The sequence below is a fragment of the Nelumbo nucifera genome, chromosome 1, assembly GCF_055504915.1.
Source record: "Nelumbo nucifera cultivar China Antique chromosome 1, China Antique-T2T, whole genome shotgun sequence".
Taxonomy (NCBI): Eukaryota; Viridiplantae; Streptophyta; class Magnoliopsida; order Proteales; family Nelumbonaceae; genus Nelumbo; species Nelumbo nucifera.
The window spans coordinates 127,441,473-127,459,927 of record NC_142649.1 but is presented as its reverse complement, the minus strand read 5'-3'; the positions used below and the strand labels follow the sequence as shown (position 1 = coordinate 127,459,927).

At 38.1% G+C, this 18,455-nt stretch overlaps 1 protein-coding gene and 1 pseudogene across 3 annotated transcripts; one reads left to right on the top strand and one right to left on the bottom strand.

The window, feature by feature from the left end:
* The first annotated feature begins 1,100 nt into the window (after positions 1–1,100).
* On the top strand, positions 1,101–2,681 carry LOC104613143 (uncharacterized; annotated as a pseudogene).
* Positions 2,682–3,843: 1,162 nt separating this feature from the next.
* LOC104613100 (uncharacterized) lies at positions 3,844–17,619 on the bottom strand. 3 transcript variants are annotated; one of them, XM_088894187.1, is made up of 8 exons: positions 17,258–17,617; positions 17,022–17,163; positions 14,523–14,572; positions 14,098–14,331; positions 7,321–7,473; positions 5,481–5,576; positions 5,366–5,386; positions 3,844–4,330 (listed from the first exon to the last, which is right to left on the bottom strand). In XM_088894187.1, the coding sequence occupies exons 2-8, from the start codon at positions 17,098–17,100 to the stop codon at positions 4,166–4,168; spliced, it is 798 nt and encodes a 265-aa protein (XP_088750313.1). In that variant the 5' UTR covers positions 17,101–17,163; positions 17,258–17,617; the 3' UTR covers positions 3,844–4,165. The 3 variants fall into 3 exon arrangements, with proteins under 3 accessions (XP_088750313.1, XP_010279097.1, XP_019055974.1); XM_010280795.3 differs by having other exon boundaries at positions 17,022–17,134; positions 17,258–17,615; XM_019200429.2 differs by lacking the exon at positions 7,321–7,473 and having other exon boundaries at positions 17,022–17,134; positions 17,258–17,619.
* Positions 17,620–18,455: the final 836 nt, after the last annotated feature.

The window sequence follows — 18,455 nt, the reverse complement described above, 5'->3', positions numbered from 1 at the left end:
TTATGAAATTTCTACATCCACATTCAGATCCGATTATTACGTTGGATTTCGAATTTAATACACAATAATCTTATTGTGTTTAAAATGACCCAAAAATTAAAAAATTAAAAAAGCTAATTACTTTTAAATATATAATAAATGTATATAAATAATAAAATATTAAATTTATTAATTATAAACTTTATATAATTACACATAATATCTATTTGTACACATAATTATACTATATATATATATGAAATAATAATTTTTATTAGACAGATTTTAATTACACCAAAAGGAGTTAAAATCTGCATCCAATCCAATTATTAATCAAATGCAAGTTCTAACATCCAAATCTGGGATAACCAAATTTAAAATCTAATTAGGTATTAGACTTTTGGAGTTCAATGATAGCCCTAGCGGATAAGGCCAAGCTAAGAAACCCCTAATCTCAATCCAAAAGTTGAGGTTCGGCCCAAGAAGTAGGTATATGATTCATTGATCTACACAATGGGAGTAGTCCTCCCCCATATATAGCTCATTCAGATTCAATATTATCTAAAAATAGTTAAAAAAACCTAAAAAGTAATGCATGCATGAATTGCACTCGGTTTGGTTAAGTCCAATCGAGAATGTCACGATGCTTTTAGGGGTGCAACTTGGGTGGATTGGATCAAGATGAGGATCAACCCAAGCCTAATCCAATGTCTTAAAACTTGAATTCAGGCTTAGATTAATTTAACTATGACTAAAAAAGTTAACTATAGATTATTTTAATTATGTATATAGTCTAATTTTATATATTTACTAATATTTAAGTGATATTTACAAAAAAAAAATTGTAACATTTAATCATTAATAAAGTAAAATAAATGAAATAGAACACTACTAGAAAATATGAGAAAAATAATTATTTTATTAAGTAATTAATTAATAATTAATTATTTTTATTAAAAATGTTAATATAATTAATCCAAATTGCTAAATTAATAAATAATTTTTATAAAAAATTATTAAAATAAAGATTTAATTATTTTAAACAACATTATATTCTTTCCTTAATTATGAGTTTTGGTTATTCACTCACTTAATAAATCCCGTGCACCGCACGGGTCCTTATAAGTCGGTTATATCACTCTTCACTCTTCAATAATCTCTTCGATCCGTTTGTAGAGTCTGTTTTTCTCATCACACTTCATCAGTTTGAAGCTTTGGAGTCTGGATAACACGTTAAAATGGGAGGAAGACGAAGAGTATCGTTCAGGGTTCTGCAGCGGCTTGTCACCCCATTTCTTCCCTTCATTCCAGAAGTTCAAGAGCCAGAGATGAGAGTTCCTTTAAGAGAGAAGCTCATCAACACGGCCATGGCGGTTCTGATCTATCTTCTTTGCAGCCGGCTTCCTCTCTACGGCATCCAGTCCGTAATGGCCGCTGACCCATTATACTGGTTACGTGCTATTCTCGCTTCGACTCGTGGGACCGTCATGGAACTCGGCGTCGCCCCCATCGCATCATCTAGACTTGCCATGCAGTTCTTTCTCTGTGCAAACATCATCAAGATCGACAGCCGTGTGCATGAGGAGCAGATCCTCCTCTATAATGCCAAGAAGTTGCTGGGTTTCTTGTTCGGCGTCGGACTAGCGGTTGCGCACGTTCAATCTGGAGCCTATGGCAGTCCTGCCCAACTTGGAGTCCTCAACACCGTTCTCGTCGTCTGTCAACTCTGTCTCGCCACTGTTATTATGTTGCTGTTGGACGAATTTCTTCAGAAAGGTTATGGCCTGGGGTCTGCTACTTCTCTTTTCTCTGCGACCAGTAAATGCGAGGAGATCATCTGCGAAATATTCAGTTCCCCGGTCGAAGGTACTATTGTTGCTTCATTCCATCTGTCGGACTTGCTGGCTACGCTCTTCATTTTCGCTATTGTTGTCTACCTCCAAGAGTTCTATGTTGCTTTCCCCTTGAAGTCAAAGAAGTGTGCCTACGGACAAGAAGGAGAGTTGTATCGAGTAAAGCTATTCTATGCCTCCAGCATGCCAGTTGTTCTGCAATCTGCATTCGTGTCCACTGTTTACTTTATATTTCAGAAGATACAGAGGTGGTGCAATGGAAATTTGATTGTTGATATGCTCGGTACATGGGAGGAGTCGGATGGTGAATTGGTTGCTGTTGGTGGGTTTGCTCACTATTTCACTGCACCAACTAGTTTGGCGGATATGGCGGAAAATCCTCTTCGTGCTCTGCTCTATATTGGGTTTATGCTATCCTTCTGTGCAGTGTTTTCCCAAACTTGGATTGAAGTCTCTGGATCATCTGCTAAAGATGTTGCGAAGAAGCTCATCAAGGATCGACATACGATGATAAGTAGACGTGAAAAGATGCTTTTACACAAGGAATTGAATGGCTACATACCCATCGTTGCAGCCACTGGAGGCATGTTTATTGGTGGGTTGGCGTTTTTGGCAGATTTGATGGGGACGAGCGCTTCAGGGACTGGAATTCTGTCTATTGTCACAACCATAAGTCAGTGCATCGAGACGTTTGAGAAGGAGAGGGCCAGTCTTTGAGCAATGTCTGTTACTTCCATAAGGAAAGGAAAGTGGGTTCTGGGGTCCTGTTTGTTATCATAATCATAATCATGGCTACCCTCTAGAGGAAGAAATTAAAGAGGGTTCTGTGACTTCCGTCTAATGTTATAACCAGATGCAGTGCAAGGCGTCTGAGGAGAGACGACCCAGACGTTTTGATATGTTGGCTAAATTCATAGACATGTATTTTTAAGTTTTCTCATATATAGTGGATTGCTCTCTCACTCTACCATGAACGCAAGTTCATAGACATGTATGTATTTTTTTCAGTTTTCTGATGGTGGATTGATCTCTCACCCCCTATCTGGATGTAACCAAATCACATATATCTTGTGTGTTCTTATCTTTTTGTTCTATTTATAACCTTCTAATTTATTTTCAGACTTAAATTGAACATAAGAAGGGCCATAGCCATTACCCCCCATTACACAATATTGGTCCCCAACCATACAGGGTGTTCTGGGAAGGGTGGACTGGTTTTGTCCCGAAGTGGCATCTGTCATTGCACCGAGCAATGGCCTCTGCTAAATCATAACTGGGACATGCTCTTTGCACTTTGAAATTACTTGCTTTGGGAAATTTTGTTTGGAGAAGCACCTAAGCATCGAAATACTTTTCATTTATTTCGGTGACTGGGAATTTGTCAGACAGATAGCTGAATTCCTTTTAGATGAATGCATTTCGGTTGATGCAGGTGGAAATGTTTAATGGTTGGCTTCTGCAGTGAGACTGACCCAACCTCATTGTTCTGCAAAAAGAACCAAAACAAAATATAGATTAATAAATTATATATCTTTGATACTTAAGCCTTTTAGTGACGTCCAAAGGTTAACGCCTAATGGATTCTCCAGGCTCATGTTGGTCCAACGATTGTGGTTAGTCTTGTATTTATCGCAACTAGCCCAAAAAAGCTCCTTTGCCAAATAATGCACTTAGAAAATTTTGTTGACACCTGTCCCATAAAATACCCTGGCCTATCCTTAAAAAAGATTAATACCCACTTTTGACAGTTGTCAAAATATTTATCAAGTGCTCATTTAATGTGCTTACTTTGTTGCGCCTGAAATTTCCAAACTGGGGTTACTGGGCAGTGGGCAGACATGATATTCTATTGAACTGAAATTATAAAGTGAAACCAAGATCCAAGAAGCCACAATTAAATTATGCAAGTGAAGACCACATGTGAAGTTATCATACTTAATTTTTCTTGGTGAAAATCTTGAGAGTTTTATAGTAGTTATGAATAGTTTTCAGAAAGCTATCAGCCCCAGAATTACTCCAATAGAAATAAAGATTCTGTTACGGTTTTTTGTCTACAAAAAAAATACAGTAGTAGTAGTAGTAGAAATCAATTTAGTTTCTCCCAAAATGAGGAACGAATCAAACAAATGAAAATTGAAAAAAAAAAAGAAACAAAATTTGCGTAGCTAAGGGCATGGAAATTCCTCAAGCCTTAACTGTTTTATTAGGTTAAGGCATATCTTACAAGCTAATTTCTTACACAAACGTAACATGTTAAAGAACAAAAGCTCAATCATTGATGCAGTTGTTACCCATGCAACTGATGGATTTTCTGTGGGAGTAGATGATGATTATTAAGGCACCATCCCCATAACTGTTCTATGTCTTGGGTCTGTAAGAATTGTATGCACATTCACAAAGCCAACTTCTCTCATTGTCTCTTCCAGATCAGTGAGGTAGTACTCATCTAGAAATGGTTCAGTGCTCTTCATTAATGTAAATAATACTGGAGACAATTCCTACAATAAGAGCAAGCAAAAACACAAGACTATCAGTTGAATAGTATTATAATGATCAAGTGACATGATCAAACTAATTAATAATCCAAAAATGCAGCCTGGACATAAAAGATCGAACTTTCTAGATAATACTGACACTGGAACCACCATTAGAATGTCTACTTTATTTCTCCATTAAATAGGAAAATAGATTTGTTTTCCATCACAATATAAATAAAGATCAAAGGAAGCTTATAAATGGATAAATCCCCCTATAATTGAATCTTTTGTCCTCTGCCTCAACAATTTAAAAACTTTACTGACCTGGAAATTTTGACTTTTTCTTTTCCTTCATTAAACTGATATCCTAGATTTTTTTTTGGTGAATAATGCTACCTCAGATTAGCCAAATGAAATAAAGGACAGGAGAAAAAAAGAACAAAAATTACATGGATATCAGTGGACTAAAATAATCAAATTGGTATAAACTCTAACCAGTAATTGAACTTTTGAATTGACAAGTTGAGGGACAATTTAAAAGGCCACAGTTTCCACTAACTGCAATTGCAATATTTTAATCTTACAGAAGTGATTTTCAATAGTAAGTATGCAGCATGTTTATTCTTGATTATTCGAGAAACCACAGGGCTAAATCATTGAGATTGGTAGCAATGGTTTATACCAATAGGCATGTTATCATTTCTTAACTAAACTTGGAAGTATAAAAGGAAGTTATCTATGAAAACCTGGATAAGATAAATTAAACCTAAGAATCGAACAATTTATACGATGAAGTTATGGCAGGAATTTGACTAGCAAATTCAGTCAAGAAGAGCACAATAGAAGCACCAAATTTCTTAGCAAGCCATTTCCCTCTTCAATGTAAAGATTATTTGATATTACCTGTCCAGTTGTTTATTCTTGACTGGTTTATTTTGAGTTTCTAGTTCCTTATAAAATTCTTGAGAATCGAGGCCATTTCAACAGCATAGCATATTTTATCTCAGATTATTACAATAAGTAACTAAAACCAACTTAAGAAAAACATGACTATACCTGAATGATCTTTGATTTTGGCTGCAAAATTAAGCAAAGGAAATTATTAAATTTGGAGTAAATATTGTATAAAATGAAATATAACTTGAAATATATGTAGAGACCAGCAACATACTGAGTTATCTGTCAAAGCAATCATGCCTCCAGGCCGAAGAAGCCTGAATGCTTCCTTGACTAAGCCTATTATTGCTCTCCTCGGACATTCATGGAGCTGCAATGAATATTTTTGTAGAGATTTAGAACAATAGTAGTTGAACTATTTGGAAATTGGAAAACCATATGATACCATGAAATAACAAAACAAAGATCCAAATTACAAACTCATCAAGCTATAATAGACAAGCCTAACAGAACCAGTCTTTTAAAATCCAACCGGTAGCTTGAATTGCTATTCTCTGCATCAATGGATCAGTGGTTCAACCATATGAGACAATGGATCAATCCCTAATGTCATTAACATCAAAAAATAAAATAATACAAGAACCTGATAACCCGCTGAACAGTCAAACTGGTCAACAGTTCAGCCATCTGGGTTGAATGTTGAAGAGTTGTTGACTGAGAACAATTTTTTGTAAAATAGCAGGTCATAGGTCCCCCCCCAAAAAAAAATAAATAAATAAATAATAAAAAGAAAGAAAAAGAAGTTTAGAGTTTTGAAAAGAGAGAAGCAAGATGTCTATGGCATTTTTGTTGATGAATTATTTTCAAAAATATGAAAAGAAAAAAGATAACCAAAACTTCAACAAACACAAATACTGCTCCTGGAAATTGTCTCTGAAAACATGGTTTGGGGTTTGAAAAAAAAACTCGAAGTCAATGGACAAAACAAATAAAAAATATACCAAACAAACAATTAAATAGGTTTAACTAGATGGAGCTCAGCCAAAATTATGTGCAGAACTAGTAATGGCATTTGAGGAAAATGAAATAATTCAAAGATTTCTGAAAAAGGATTACAACATGCTTTGTTTGAAGAAAAGGAGGAAATATGAGTGCAACAAAACCAGGTTATTATATTCGGTTTGCCTCACCAATCAAAATGGAATTCAAATATGGAATGCAGAATGTCATGATTCAGCCTTCATTCTGAAACTCTTTTAGTAGGGCTTAGTTCATTTCTTCTGGCATGAATATTAATGAATGCAAGCAAATAATAGCTACATATTACCCATATCTTCCAAGAATGATATATGGCCACTGACATTTTAACCAATCCAACAACCAATTTTAATATGTATATGGAAGGATAATGTTAGCACTTAGCATAGTGATTAGAGTGATGTAGGAGTCATAAAAGAAACTGAAGTAAAACCAAAAATTATGCTAACTTAAAGTTAGGATTGGAAGAAAGTGCTTTCGTAAAAGTACTTTCATAAAAGTACTTTCATAAAAATGCTTTCGTAAAAGTGCTTCCATAAAAGTACTTTCTTCAAAAGTGCTTTCAAAGGGTATGTTTTGAGAATTTGAAAGAAAATGAAGGACAAAATAGTCACAAATGCTTATTTAAGTGCTTATTTTAAAAAATAAGAACTTGAAAAAGCTGGGTGCCAAATGCAAATAAGTGCTTATTTGAATAAGCACTTATTTTTAACATAAGCACTCCCAAACATGGCCATAGTGAATAAGATGTCTTAACTTTAACACTGGAAAGAGGATAATAGTATAGACCATTAAAATCTCTTTCATAAGATTTTCTTACAATGAAAGTTACACCTCTGCCAATCTTAACATAAAAAATTCCTCAAGTATCCTAATATCTTTAATATAAAGATAGAAACTCTTATAGACAAGGCAAGTCATGAATATACACTCATTTTGGTTCATCTCCAATGCAGATGTCTTCACATACAATCTTCTCAAAACAACACAAAATAAGTCAACAATAACATAGTAAAATAGAAAATTTTCATTTTAATCTTCTTCGTACAACTTCGAGCTTTTCATCAATGACTTACCACATAAGCAAGCGAAACAAGGTCGAATGATTCTGAAGGCAAGCCTGTGGCTTCACCATTGGCATGGACCCATCTGATTGGGTTCTTTCTTGGGGCTCTTTCCTTTTCTTTGAATTGAGCTACCGCAAGAAAGTAAGGTGAAAGATCTAGTCCCTGTAATACATGCATTAAAGAAAAAAAGAAAAGAATAACAAGGAATTAGGAAAATGCCATTAATTGAGATGACCTTTTTGTGATAATGTTCGAATATTGCTATATTATGGTGGCAAACTTTGCACTCCTGTAGTTATAACTGTTAGCGTAGGGGTATTTCTGTCTTTATACCTGGATTGATGTTGCTGATCTGTAATGTTGTGTTGAAACATGTGCTCTTAACTTAAGTAAGGGCACATAGGTCTTTTCAGTTATGTTTTAATAATAATATAAATACTTACTGGCCGACTGGGAGAAGTCAAGTTGACTCTTTCAGTTCGAACCCGAATTCTCTCTTCTCTCTTTCTCTCTTTCTCTCTTTCTTTATCACTTTTTCTTCTTCTACATAACCGAACTCAGTCAGGCCGAACTCTAAGGCAGACCTGAATTATAACATGGTATTAGAGCTAGGTTAAATCTGCCTAGATTTCTGCTTGCCTAGAGTTCATTCTCTGCGCACCCTATCTAGGGTTTTCTTCTTTTTTTTCTGTGTTCGATTGGAGATAAGGGAAAGGGATGAAAAGGAGTGATCGCCCTCTTCCCTTGGGGGTCTCTATGCCTCCAGTCAGGTCGTATGTGGTCGGTTGCTATGATTTCTGAGATCGCCCTCTCCTAGTAGAGGAAGAATCGAGGGCCGAACTGTGTGTGGCTGTTGTGTGTGGATTGCTCTCCTGCTCGCATGGGTGTTACTTCAGCGATAAGGTAAGGGATTTCAGTGCATGATATCTGTTATGGATTAAATAGGAGGTGTGTTTCAGACCATTTGCTAGGGTTTCGACCAGTAAGAGCTAGGGTTTATGCTGGTTTCTTTGTGCATTTTGAAGGAAGAGATATGATCATATAGTGGTGAGATTTCAGGTAGTTGTAGGAGTAGGGTTTGTGGTGTAAAGAGCACACATTCCAGCAACAATTGGTGCTGCAATCAGTGTGACAGGTGTGACCTAGTGGTGTGTAGTGTGCATATCTCAGTGATAATAGAATTCAGCAAGTGTGCAGAATTGGTGATAACATAATGGGAGACAATAAGGATTATAAACCTAGTGTGATGGTGCCTACAGACTACCTGAATGTTTAGATGACCTCCATTAAGTTAAATGGGGAGAATTATGTGCCTTGGGCTAAATCCGTTGAAGTCTTTCTGAAGGCAAAGAAGAAGGTAAAACACATCAGAGAGGAAAAACCCTCCTCTGACTCTCACGAGTATGAAGACTGGGAGCAAGAGGATGCTTAGATCATCACATGGTTGTGGAACAGTATGGAACCCAGGATTAGTGTGAACTTCATGTTCCTTGATACTGCCAAAGATGTGTGGGACCATGCGAAGAAATTGTATTCGGGGCAGGACAATACAACCAAAGTTTATCAGCTTTATCAAGAGAGTACTTTAATCTGCAACAGGGCAATCAAAGTCTTGAGTAGTACTATGCCAACATGAGGAACATACGTAATGAGTTGAATGTCTATCATCCTCTCACTTCTGATGTCAAGATTCAGCAACAACAGAGAGAGCAGCTTGATGTGACTAGATTTTTGGTGGGACTAAAGTCTGAATATGAACCAGTACGGGCTCAGATATTAGGGGGATCAGCTCTTCCGTCCCTAGAAGAGGTATTTGCTCGACTTCGGAGGATTTCTATCGGATCTACTGAGAACTCTAATATCTCAGATAGATCTGCCTTTGCTACATCGAGAGGCCGTGGTGGTAGAGGTGGAGCTCGGGGAGCTCAGTCTGGCCGTGGTGTTGGTAGTGGTTCTGCATATGGCCGAAGTGGCAATGGTGGGTCTACTTATAATCGTGGTGGTGGTCGTACTGGAAGCAGAGATTCAGGGGGAGCCCGTGGTAGAGGGCGTAGCTCAGGCCCGAGGAAGTGCACTCATTGTGGTATGGATGGACATACCATCAACTATTGTTATGATTTACATGGTCCTCCCTCAACCTGGGCCAATCATGCCGCAACCGGTGACTCAAGTTCCAGCTTTAGACAGGAGAATCATTCATCTGACCAGTTGCCTCCTACATCCACAGATGGTCCCATGAAGGAGATGGTGAGTGTTCCCCGTGATGAATATGAGAGGTTTATCCAATCACAGCAAAACACGGCGACTTTTGCTCACTCAGGTATGGCTTGTCTGGCATCTACACCCAATCCCTGGATCATTGACTCTGGAGCCTCCGATCACATGACTGGAACTCCAGGTGTGTTTTCCTCCTTATCTCATTGCTCAACATCACAATCTGTTACCCTTGCTAATGGTTCCACATCCTCAATTTGTGGTGTTGGTAATGTTGACCTAGATCCTGTATCCCTCTCATCAGTTCTGTATGTTCCTAAATTGCCTTTTAACCTTATGTCTGTTAGTAAGCTGACCAAATCACTTAACTGCTCCATTACCTTTTATCCTTCTATGTGTGTCTTTCAGGATCTCAAGACGAGGATGAAGATTGGTGGAGGGGCATGAAGCAGGTGGACTGTATTATCTTGACGGTGGTGGTGGTAGAACTTCAACAGCTCTCCAGTCATCTCTTTCTCCTCTCCAGTGGCACTGCCGATTTGGTCATCTGTCGCTCAAAGTCTTGAAGTCCTTAGTTCCGTCATTGAGTCAGCTTTCTGTTTTGGATTGTGAGTCGTGTCAGTTTGGGAAACACCATCGTGTTCCCTTTAGTTCTAGGGTTGATAATCGTGTGTCGAGTCCTTTTTCTTTAGTTCATTCAGATGTTTGGGGTCCTTATAAAGTAATGTCATATAATGGATATAGATATTTTGTCATTTTTGTGGATGATTTTTCAAGGATGACGTGGCTCTATTTAATGAAAGAAAGAAGTGAATTGTTTACCATTTTTCAAAAATTTTATGCTGAAATTCGTAACCAATTTGGTACCCACATCAAAGTTTTTCGTTCTGATAATGGCCGCGAATATTTATCCTCATCATTTCAGGAATACCTGGACCAACACGGCATTATACATCAGACCTCGTGTACCTACACCCCACAACAAAACGGGGTGGCTGAGAGAAAGAATCGCCATCTCCTTGAAACAGCAAGATCCCTAATGCATCACATGCATGTTCCCAAACCTTTTTGGAGTGATGCAGTGCTTACCTCTTGCTTTCTGATTAATCGGATGCCCACGTTCATCCTTGATGGTCAGTCTCCGTTTCAGGTCTTGTTTCCCACTTTGTCTCGTTTCCTCTTACGCCGAGAGTTTTTGGGTGTGTCTGTTTTGTCCATAATCTGGGTCCTGGGAACGACAAGTTTGATGCCCGTTCTCTCAAGTGCATCTTCCTTGGCTATTCTCGGACCCAGAAAGGGTATAGGTGTTACCATCCTGGTTCTCGACGGTCCTTTGTGTGTGCTGATGTCAGTTTCTTTGAGTCTACTCCGTTCTTTTTGGGGTTTGGTGATGCTTCTTCCTCCTCATCACCTCCTCCTCTTTCACTTCCCGTTGTCGATCCTCCTCCCTTTGTTCCAGTCGTGACCAAATCCTTGCCTCTGGTGCCACCACCTGTTGAACGCCCACCTATTCGTCATGTGTATACACATCACCCACGTGCACCAGCTACTACTCCTCCGGCTACATCTCCGTCGACGGATCTGGCACCAGACCCCCACTTAGCATCTGAGATTGATCTACCCATTGCTTTGTGGAAAGGTAAACGTACTTGCACCCTTCATCCCATTTCTAATTATGTTTCTCTTACTCACCTTTCTGCTTCCCATCGCCAGTTTGTTACCTTGTTATCATCAGTTATTGTTCCTAAAGATGTCCAGGAAGCCCTTGCCTCTCCAGGGTGGTGCCGTGCCATGGAAGAAGAACTCTCAGCCCTTCATCATAATCATACTTGGGACCTCACTGCTCTTCCTCCTGGGAAGCAAGCTGTTGGTTGTAAGTGGATTTATACGATTAAGTATCTGCCTGATGGTAGTGTTGAACGTCTGAAAGCATGATTAGTTGCAAAAGGGTACTCCCAAACCTATGGCATTGACTACACAGAGACCTTCTCACCGGTTGCTAAGATAGGGTCAGTTCGTGTTGTGATCTCTCTTGCAGCCATGTATGAGTGGCCACTATATCAGCTTGATATCAAGAATGCCTTTTTGCATGGTGACTTACTCGAGGAGGTCTACATGGAGCAACCTCCAGGGTTTGTTGCTCAGGGGGAGGATGGTAAGGTGTGCAGACTAAGGAAGGCTATATATGGGCTTAAACAGTCTCCTCGAGCATGGTTTGGTAGGTTCAGTGAGGTGGTAAAGAAGTTTGGCATGAAACAGTGCAAAGTTGACCATTCTGTATTTAGTCATGACTCTCCGGGAGGAAAAATACTGTTGGTGGTGTATGTAGATGATATTGTTATTACTGGGAATGATAACATTGGTATTGACAGGCTGAAGACTTATCTGCAGGATCACTTTCAGACAAAGGATCTGGGTAAACTGAAATACTTCTTGGGGATAGAGGTAGCAAGATCCAAGTATGGGATTAACCTGTGCCAGAGGAAGTATGTGCTTGATTTGCTGGAAGAAACAGGCTTGTTGGGTGCCAAACCAGCTGAAACACCCATGGACACAAATACCAAGCTAAGCAGTAATATGGGTGAAGTGTTTGAAGACCCTGTCAGATACCGACGACTTGTGGGCAAACTGAACTACCTAACCATTACCAGACCAAACATCTCATTTGCAGTTAGTGTGGTAAGCCAGTTCATGCAAAAACCTCTGATTCCTCATTGGAATGCAGTTCTGAGAATTGTGAAGTATCTAAAAGGGGCCCCGGATCGCGGTTTGATATACAAGAGTGGGGGAAAACTTGAAATAGAAGGGTATTCTGATGCTGATTGGGCCGGTTCTATGTCTGATAGGCGGTCTACTACAGGCTATTGCACGTTTCTGGGAAGTAACCTGGTGACATGGAAAAGTAAGAAGCAGACGGTTGTGGCAAGAAGCAGTGCAGAAGCAGAATATAGGGCTATGGCGCATACCGCTTGTGAATTAGTGTGGCTAAGGAACCTTCTACAGGAAGTAGGGTACAACATTAACACTCTAATGAAGCTCTATTGTGATAATCAGGCTGCAGTTCATATCTCCTCTAATCCAGTGTTTAATGAAATAACCAAGCACATTGAGGTTGACTGTCACTTTGTGAGGGAGAAGGTGCTGAATGGAGAACTAGACACTACACATGTTAATACAGGAAATCAGTGGGCTGACCTATTTACAAAAGGCTTGAGTCGGGGAAGAGTGGACTACATATGTAACAAGCTGGTGAGTATATATCATATACTCCTGGATTGATGTTAGCGTAGGGGTATCATATACTACAAAAGGCTTGAGGGGGAGTGTTAGCGTAGGGGTATTTCTATCTTTATACCTGGATTGATGTTGCTGATCTGTAATGTTGTGTTGAAACATGTGCTCTTAACTTAAGTAAGGGCACATAGGTCTTTTCAGTTATGTTTTAATAATAATATAAATACTTACTGGCCGACTAGGAGAAATCAAGTTGACTCTTTCAGTTCGAACCAGAATTCTCTCTTCTCTCTTTCTCTCTTTCTTTATCACTTTTTCTTCTTCTACATAACTGAACTCAATCAGGCCGAACTCTAAGGCAGACCTGAATTATAACAATAGCATCAACAAGTTTAAGAGATGGTATATGAAAAGTAAGGCTGTGATCAGTAAGTAGTACTAGATTTTAACTTTTTGTGATCAACTCAGTCTGAAACTGTATTTCCTCGAGTCATGGATAATTGAGAAAAATAGATCTCCTAGTCATTCAGTTGCTAGTGCCAGTACCTTTTTATTTATTTTTGTGTATAATCTGGAAGTTGACCTGAAACCTCAGGGTTGAGGACCAAGTTTTCAACCAATTGAGCTTCTATAGGGTATAACCTGAAATTTCCCTAGCTACTACTTCATGCTATTGCATTTTTTAACAAGAATGGAGTTCACTGGAATAAAAGCATTTTGGAATTTACTACTGAGTCAAATGACAGAAGTCATATCCAAGAATAAATAGATCCAACTTTCATTTGGGAAAAAAAAAAGAAGAATCTAAGAAGCTCATTGAAGATGCCAGCATCTACTGTACAAAGTAAATATTAGATAATAGATAAAAGTTTATCAATGACGTCATGACGATGAAACACTGTAGCAGCTGCAGCTTTGGATTGAAAAGCACTTGGATAAGTACAGGATTCAATCCATCTTGTTTTAAGTACCAGGACAACTTTCTCCTTACAAGAAATGTATTCACACAAATGATTCTAATTAGGAAATTTTAATAGCTTCAAAGCAAGTTTCTGAGCATGGGACACTCGAGTGTGTGACTCATCAGACATGTGGGTAAAACTGCTCTTTCATATATAAACATATTTTATCTCCTAAATTGAATTGAAAATGAAGAGTTCTCCAGTCTAATGAATGACTAGAAATATCCTAAATGTCAGTAAAACATGAACAAGAAATATCCTTAATTAAGAAATTTCTTCAATCATAAATATCATTGTTGCATTACACGCCAATACACCATAGAAAAGGGTTTTATTTCTCCTAGAAAACTTCATATAGAAGAAGATTCAGACTTACAGTTACTTTGGCCCGAGGAAACTTGTCAGCAAGAAATCTTGTGCTTACACCAACTGAGCACCCAACATCTAAGATATCCTTCATCATTGGATTGCTTGAGTGTTGCAGATAATATTGTTCAATTGCTTGAAGCCAATTTCCTCTTACTATTTCATATGCTTCATCCACTGAAGAAGTATGAGGTACTGCTCGTTTCGCAATTGACATAGTTGCAGCTTCTGCTTCTGCTGCAGCCTGTCAATGGAACACATTTGTCTATAAATATTGCCACTTTCTTTCTATCAGATATGTTACTTCACGTTTCAGAAGTACCTAGGTATGCCTAAGTCATTTTTGTTTCAGAAAGATGCATGATGCATCTTCAGATATCAGAAGCAGAAAGAATCAAACGAGTAATAAGCCAACAGACTAGTTTGAGTGCTTACCAACCAGGAAAGGTTTCCCTCATCATATGCATGGAATGGGTTCAAATAATCTGTTCAAAGAGCACAGATTCCAAATCCATTGATAATTTGATATGTATAAAAAAAAAGAAAAAAAAAAACGAAACAAACCAAAACTACCTCATATGACTAACCCAAGGTCTGAAACAATTGGCAATAGATAAAACAAGGAAAAAACTAAACAGAAAACAGAGCAACTCAAGAGCACACAAAGATTTAATGTGATTTGCCTTGAGCCTACATCTACAAGAGGAGCATAAATCCATTATGACAGCAAAACAATGGAGTATAATAGCTGTTTAGCACCTCACAAACCCTGGCACCCTATACACTCTTAACACCCTTTACTGTCCCTGCATTCCTGAGGTCAGTAGTGGGCTAGGCCCAAGCCCTCCACATCCATGATAAACCTTAATGAAGGGGTTATTTGGTAGCGTGGTTCATTGGAAAAAATTGTGGTTCAATTCATTCCGATCCACACCATGGTGAAAAAAAGCATTCATTTGAGACGTAGATCAATTAGGTCCACATTATAGTATGAATTGAATTGAGTCATCTCGCAATTTATCATTCACAATTAAATCTCATGTTCCAATCCATAATCCATGCTAATATACATACAATTATTTAAGTAAAGTCGTGCAATAAATTTCCAAGATACTTTATAGAAAATTTTATTTGACAAAAACATCTAAAGCATCCACACAAGGGTGTAGAATGTCTTCTCAGAATGTGATGTGGTTTCAACCACTCCACAGTGGGGTCCAATGAATTGAAACTCTCCAACACTTTATTGAGCCACATTACCAAACAACCCCAAAATTTCCCCTTTAGGCTTTTCTCCATGTATTCAGGTTCGGATCATGGAGCATGCCGCAACAATTCAAGGCACAACAATGGTCACTATGCATTCCTTAAGTGCACCCCTCAACTGGAAAAACATTGACAAATACATACCTCATTTGTTTACACACCTAAATTTCATGTATTTACTAAAACCAATACTTTAGTTTGTGTTTTACTAAGCACCTCCCCCCCTAGTTTGCAACTTCTTTCCTTATCAACCTTTGTACGGTTTGTGTTTCCATCTGTAAAAACGACTAGAAAATCTGAAAGGACACGAATCCGGTATTTTTTATTCCAAAAATACTCTTCTCGTATCATGTGCACGAAATCGGATTTGGTCCTCACATCGATCGCACAGTCCCTTGCAGCTTTGCATTGGAAATGTCTCCCCATGAAAAAAGCATACAAGTACGAAGATATTCCTAATGCACAGATGTAAAAAGCTATGAGAACGGTGTGAGAACAGCCTTGTGAGCACTGATCCGATCTCTGCATGGCCATGTGCACTCCCTGCCTTCTTTTAGACCAAGGTATAATTTGTGTTAGGAGTGATTGGTGAGGGTAGAATCAAGTTAATATGTCAAACCATAAAGGGACAATGCCAGAAAGGCTTAATCAAAATCCACCGTGCATTTTAACAAAACCCCATGCGGAACCCACTATGCGGTTATTCCCACAGTGCAGGGTTTTTGTTTGAAAGGAATCCCCTTGCACCTGATTGATGCCAGTTGATTGGTTATAAGTTTTTCGGGTATCACATCCCGTTACAAGAAGTTAAACAGCTCTATCAGGGGATACCACATTCCTAGAATTTGCGGAAAATTTATAAAAATCAGAAATCTATACCACTATTAAAAGTGTGAATGAGAGTATGGAACTTTTGTTTGACTAAAATACCCCAAAGTTTGACTTTGGTCATTCTTTAATTGTAATACAAAAATGTAAACTGAAAAACCACATTTCTCCTCATTCAAATCCCACTTATTAAATCTTATGTTTAAGATATTAACTCCTATTAACATTTATTGAATCCTAATTTTGACTAGAATACCCCTATCTTAGAATTTGGACCCTCTTTAATTGTGAGGGCACAAAATATAATTTGAACTAGTACATTTCTTCTCATTCAATTCCCTCTAATTAAGCCTTATATTTAATGTATTAATTCTCATTTTTTTCATTGAATCCTATATTAATGAACCATATTAAAAAAATAAGTGTGATGATTGCTTTTATTGATGATAGAAATAAAATACAAATTTAAAATGGAATTGTGTTATGTAGCAAGTCAACAATTCAACCTTTTAAGACAAAATGTGTTAACCCTTGATGTTATACTTAAATAATAATAATAATAATAATAATAATAATAATAATAATTGAAAAATGAAAACACACAAAATTATAAAAAATGCAAACAATTTTGTAGAAACATTTGGGCACATATATTCATCATTAAACAAAAATAAATGTGACAAATAAGAATGAATTTTATAGATAGATAAACATAAAAAAAAAAGTTATACAAAATTTTGGAAACATATTATTTACCATCATTATCATCATAAAAAATTCCTACATGCAAATCACGTGCCAACTTAATAGTTCAAAAAAAGGCATGGGAAAAATATTTACAGTCGGGATATACGACAGAGGAGTCTTGGATGCTATCCAACTCCTTATAAACCTCCGAATCCAGAATCTCTTCCGTCATTTTCCGCCATGGAATGTTCGTCTTCTCAGCAGTACTGCTCCTCCCACAGAGATTCAAAATTTCCTATTAATTTTTGGTGAGAAATGCCAAATTGTAAAATCCTAATTATGTGATCTAAAATTCATGAGAATAACAAAGGATGAGAAGAGTAGCCTGCCTTATCAGAACTTGTCTGGCACCGAGCTTCATGATTGAAAATAGAGGCCTGAAGGAGATGAGAGCCCCCACAAGACGGGAGAGAGGAGTTTCTCCGACCCACCTGGGACGCTCCAGCTTTCCTTCCTCGAACGCAGCCATGTTTCCACCGAAGCTGGTCGATACTTGTGGAGACGCCATCTGTACAAAAGAACTGCCTCTTCTTCTGCTTCTTCTCCCATCGATTATGGTTTCGGTGGGGAAGACGCGAGAGCCGTTACAGAGCTTCGATTGGTTCGCAATCGCAGGTGCGTAGAGCGCCATTGTTTCCACACACACACACAGAGGAACAGAAGTTGAGTGTGAGGTTTAGGCGGTGAACGGAAGGAAATACAGGCCAGTCCTTATCAGTTATCGCCTCGTCCTGCAAGCGAATCTTTAGCTGCCCATTACAATTGGCCACGTGGATGTCTAATCATCATCTAGTGGTAAATCGCTGTATACAGGATACAGAGAGAGTGATACTTGTTCATTAGCCGGGTCGGGTTTTATCTATTTATGAATAATAGAATACATTCAGGCTCAATCCCGAATCCGTTAAAAATTCGAAAATAGAAGTTTTTCTTTTTTTATTCAATAAAAAGTGTTTTATTTATATTAAAAACATTTAAAACTCAAAAACAATAAACATCTCACTATTATTTGAAAAAAAAAGAAGGGCAAAAGAAAAAAATATTATATAATATATTTTTTTTATTATTTAATATATAGTATCATGTCGAGCTCAGGCCCGAGTCAGACTTTTTTGAGAAAGCCTGAGCCCAGCCCAAAAAAAATCAGGCCCGATGCTTTAGGCTCAAGCTCAAGCCCACAGGCCTAAAATTATGACCAAGCCCAATTTAGGGTTGGGTTGGGTCGTCGAGTTACCTGGTCCATGAATAGGTCATTAAAAGATTCACAGTGAGTGTTTTGTGGTCAGCAGATCCGGACTTCTGATATAGAGCTGATGTGAACATATACAGTGAGGCCTAGAGCTGTAAATTGGGTTGTATCGCCTGCGGCCGACACAATTTTGAGCCGCCTGGCCTGATGGTCCATGGGCTATGCCGCAGCCCAACACAATTTGTATGGGCCGATGGGTCGTGTCATGATGCCTGTGGCCCGCGGCCCAGCACGAACCATATATATTTTATATATATTTATATATATAATATATTATA